Genomic DNA, 5,000 nt, shown 5'->3' on the forward strand with positions numbered 1-5,000 from the left:
CTCCAGGGAAGACAAGAGGCGCCATAGGGGAATAGAGGAGGGACATCTCTTGACTGCATCTCTGTACACTTCCCATGCTTTATCTTCTTGCCCTTGCTGTTCTAGGATCTGGCCCTTCATCATCCACAGTTTAGCAAAGTCACCAACTTCTTTTATTCCTTCATCAAGGAGGTTCTTGGCAAGTTCGAGGTTACCTAAAGCCCATTCAAGATGTGCAGACTTCATCATCACCTTTGAGGTGGCTGCCTGAGAACGGGCCTTTGATAGAAGTCTTCTTGCTCTCTCGTATTCATTATTCTCAGACTCGAGCTTAACAGCAGCCAACCAAATTTCTTCTGAGTTTGGGTTTGCTTTGAAGGCTAGTGCCAGAATTGATCTTGCAGCAGGAACATCACCAGCAAGCCACTTGGACTTAGCTCCCATGAGCCACAAAGTTTCTTCTTGAGGACAATGAGTAACAGCTTGTTGTAACAAAGTCTCCAAGGACTCTCTTGTCCCACTGCTACGCTCAAAGTGTGCTGCTGCTAACCACACAGACTTCTTCTTTGGATAAACAGACAGGGCATGACTGTATATGGCTCGTGCACACTCAATGGCTCCTTGACTGGCACAAGCATCTGCATCCTCCATCCAAGTGTGTTTGCGATCCTCATCCTCGACCCCATAGCCAATGATGTTCTTTATGATGGCCTGACAAGTGAGAACAGCTCCTGCATGTTCAGCTTCCATGGCATCCTTGATCCAGAAATCTCGATTGATGTCCACCATGTTGGCCTGCAGTGTTGATATAGCACGCTCAATAATCTTTCCAACCAATGTGTTATTACCATTGGCTTCTTCAAGCTTGGCGGCTGTGATCCAAATTTGGCGATCCTTTGGGTTGTTTTCACGGGCTTTATTCAACACTTTCCTTGCATTCTCATAATTTTCCAAGCGAGCCAGAGCCAGCCAGAGGTCAACAGAAGTTGGGCAGCACTCTACAGCTCGACTAAGGAGAATCTTCGCATCCTCTTCATCTTCCAGTTCAACAGCCAGCTTCCACAGCAACTCTGAATTGGGAATCTGCTCCAGGGCCTTTCTGTAGACTCTCTTTTTTGCCTTTAGTTCCAGCTCAAGATCAGCAGCCTTGATCCAGATTCTGGGTGAGTATGGCAAGGTCTGGACAGCCTGGGCAATGACAGCACGAGCCATGTCTGGTGGCTGGAGTCGAGCTGCTTCTAGCCAGACGTCCTCAGACTTGGGGCACATCTCACAGCCTTTCATCACCAAGTTCCGGGCACTCTGGATTTTACCTGTGACCTCTTCGAGACGAGCAGAGGCGATCCACGCAGGGGGATGGTTGGGGTTGGTTTCCCTCACTGATTTCAGAAGGAGCCTTGCCTTCTTGACGTCGTTGATGTCTCCACCATACTGTGGAATCATGCTCTGTAAGTCAGTGAGGTAACCCTTAGGGTCAACCACTGTCTGGCCACCAACAGCATCAGAGACCTGGTTCAGCCTCATGCCCATCAGTGTGTTTCGGGCCTGACCAATCTTGCGCAAGTCAAGGTCCCCACTTGGTGTTAACATGCCTGGAGTCGTTGTTCCGGGCATCATTGAGGCCAGGCCAGAGCCTGGGTCAATCGTTGTCACGTTCTCTCCCCCAAGGTTGTGGGAGAGGACACTGTCTGGCAATGGTGTGAACCTCTCATCCCTAGGGTTGCGCTGCTTTCTGTTCCGGGCATCACCCACCTCTGGGATGGTGCTCCACTCCCCCTCACTCACGTGTGCCAGCTCCCTCTTGAGATCAGAGAACATCTGCTGAATCTTGGGGCGCTCCTGACGATAGTTCTCAAGCTCTGCTTTGAGGCGCTGCTCACGATACTCCCTCCTCTTTTCATCCATGCGCTTGTCAATTTCGTCATAGATTGCATCTGCCTCTTCATCATCTTTGTCATAAGGATCTTTACTACACAGAGATCCTCCATAACCATTGAACTGAAGAGAAAGTAAGAAAAACAATGGTTAAAGAAAGAGCCATTCTGCCTTATAATGAATAAATGATCAAAGTTCTTTGTGTTTATTTCAATTAGAAGTGAGTGAGTGAAGTTTTGCAAATATTTTCTCTAATCTCATGCCTTGTTCAAAACCATTTCTTATTTAGAAATAGTTTCCATTTAAATATATGAAGTATTATAGATAAAAATAATTTCATAATAATTTTCTACAAAGTACCTTTGTATAGAAGACAACATAATATCATCCATTCATTACAACTGCCAGTTGTAATGAATTTCTAGCTGCTGTATTTTTTCATATTCTTTAAAATGGAGGAATATGATTTCCTATTTCATAACACCAATAATTGTTCTTTACTCTTAATCTACAAGGCTTAAACATTAAGACAACAAAGCAAGAATTATACCATGCAATAACTACTACAAGGCATAGTATTTAGAAATGAATAGGAGTAACTGTCAAGAAAATTCTTCCTGCAACTTACTGACACCTATTCAGAGTTTTAACAATGGTAAAAGTGCCCATGTCCATGGAAGAAGGAAAGGAAGAGTAAGCAGAGAGAGAGAGAGAGAAAAAAAAAGTTACATTGAAAAGGCTACAACATGCACTCTAATCATCCAGACACATAATGACAATCACCTCATCATAATTTGCATCATTAAGATCTTCATCGTCCTCCTCCTCCTTTTTTTTCCGTTTACTGGGCGGCGCATGGCGGTCATCTGACACATCGTTGGCATCACGAGCGGGACCAATATCAGAACGGGTGGTGAAGCCAGTGGCTCTGAAACAGGGAGGCTGAGTAAATTACTGTGGCTCTAAAATGGAGAGAATCAAGTAAATTTTCAGTGGCATTATTATTATTATTATTTTTTTGAAATATGGTTTATCTTTTAAAAAATAATTATGTCCTGTTTATATGCTTACCTTCACATTTCATAGGTTTAATATCTCAAGGGTGGAAGAGATTGAGAAAGACAAAAATACTTTGTAAACTAATTTTACTTCAGGTTTAAATGATAACTCAAATACTGTTACAGCATCACTTAAAATAACTCAAGTATTGTTACCATTGCAAGTAACAAGTACTCATACCCAAATTTGTTTAGTATAAGTTTACTTCACATCTACTAATTTTCATTTCTTTTCGAGAAGTACAAAAACTTTCAAATTTCTTATAAAACCCTATCAAAGTAAACAAACAGACAAAAAATCTTAATCTATCATAAATTGCATGAGATTAATAAAATTGATAAAAACACAAGTAAAAGTTACAAGGACAATTTGTCAGAGATCTAATCAAAATGGTTTCACACCATCACATTTTCCTCCAGGTATGCTGCGCTAATCTAAACTAATTTTAACATTCTTATTCTATTTACTACTTAGAACATTAATTCCTGAATCATAACACTGATAATGGGCACAAGAGTTTAAAGCAGGATTCTGAATCAAGGTTCATCTCATTCCATTTTCTTTTCTTATGTGAAGCTGTAGGGAGTGAGGATTAGATGCATCTCTGTTGCCATTTCTCAATAAAATTAAAATAGAAATGACAAAAAATGATGAAACAATGAAATGGATAACCAGGTACATAAATCAGGCAAAATATAATCTAAATAGCAAAAATAAATTCACTATTACTACTGGTAATACTTGCAATTGTCTTGGTTCATATGAATAGCATAAATGATGAAATGCATAATTCAACTTGATGTAGCTTGCCATGCACTGTGTCTTCTACCATGATATTGTGATTTTTGCCTTCGATTGAATGTTCTCTTTCATTTTATCATATATATATATATTCTACAAAAATTTTCACACCATTTTCAACCATCATAAATTGAAACAGGGGTATTTAAGCTCTAAAATATGACTTTAAAGAAGAATCATGTCATAGTAAGTACTATGTATTTTATTTTACACAATAATTTCCCTGAAATATAGTATATGGCCTAAAGCTACTATACCAGGGCTGAACATAAACACATCAAATGCAATTTATTGATGAGATTTTCTTTGGTATTAACCCATTCCTGCCGGGCTGTTTCGTCTTTTATGGCGTCAATGCCGGGGCTCTCGAACGCATAGGCCTAAATCAATTATATCATCGACGGCGTATGACGGCACTCGCGCTATCATATTACATAATCGCCGTCTGTGGCCGGCGGCATTGGGTTAAATCTATGCAACTTTTCTGTAGATCTGCCAACAACAAGTAATAAAAGAATATAGTCAGAATAAGCATACTAGCCTTTGCCAAAGAAATATCTGCTAGTTAGGCCACAGCAAACCCTTGAGTACCTCTGGGAGCCTCCCTAATTTTTGCTCAGATAGTAAATGTACAGTTTCGTACAGCCATCGAATCTCACAATTTATGTGTATTACATGAATCTGCTATTGTTTTCCACTGCATACTGGAATTGTTACAGTCCCAATAGTGGGGGAGTGTTTGAAGTATATCAGGGAAATAATGGGGTAAAACAAGTTTGAATGTAATAAATATGTAATAAAAGCACATACAAACAACAAAAACATTTGAAATTAGCTGAGTCTGCCATTAACCCGTTAACGACGGATGACGTGTTTTTTCGTCATACATGACGCAGGACCTCTTGCCTGACAATGGGCGTCGTGGCGTTCGGGGATTCTGGATCACTATGTTATTTTATTGTACTATAAGTAATGAGTGAGTGATGTTGACAATTGCAGTCATAATTATTATAACTGCCGTAATAATAAGCAAAATTGTTTTCAACTCACTTACAAAACCTAGATGGCACCACTTTCTTCTAGCACCAGCAGAAGAGAGAGCCTTGAATGGCACCCATCTACGGTCTCTAGCAAGCACTATCTCTGTAGAGTGATGGCACATCGCAAGTTCCCGACCTCTTGCTCTAAAGTACCGCAGATGAAAGATGTGCAGGCAGAACGAGAGGAGGAAGGGGACTCACACCATGCCCAATGCATACAATGTGACCCTGTTCCAGTATGGATGC

At 40.6% G+C, this 5,000-nt stretch overlaps 1 protein-coding gene across 1 annotated transcript in view; it reads right to left on the minus strand.

Annotated features, from left to right (window-relative positions):
* The window catches only part of Prp6 (pre-mRNA processing factor 6), a 7,662-nt gene that overhangs the window by 1,110 nt on the left and 1,552 nt on the right, over positions 1 to 5,000 (minus strand). Inside the window, exons 2-3 of the mRNA XM_043021314.2 lie at positions 2,638 to 2,782; positions 1 to 1,977 (exon numbers count right to left, since the gene is read on the minus strand). The exon at positions 1 to 1,977 is cut by the window's left edge and continues 1,110 nt beyond it. Of these exons, the coding sequence (XP_042877248.2) occupies positions 1 to 1,977; positions 2,638 to 2,782 (2,122 nt within the window). The remainder of the gene's footprint in view (positions 1,978 to 2,637; positions 2,783 to 5,000) is intronic.

Source organism: Penaeus japonicus, unplaced genomic scaffold (genome assembly GCF_977035675.1).
Source record: "Penaeus japonicus unplaced genomic scaffold, GWHDUDI00000001_assembly GWHDUDI00000007, whole genome shotgun sequence".
In the NCBI taxonomy this organism is placed as follows: domain Eukaryota; kingdom Metazoa; phylum Arthropoda; class Malacostraca; order Decapoda; family Penaeidae; genus Penaeus; species Penaeus japonicus.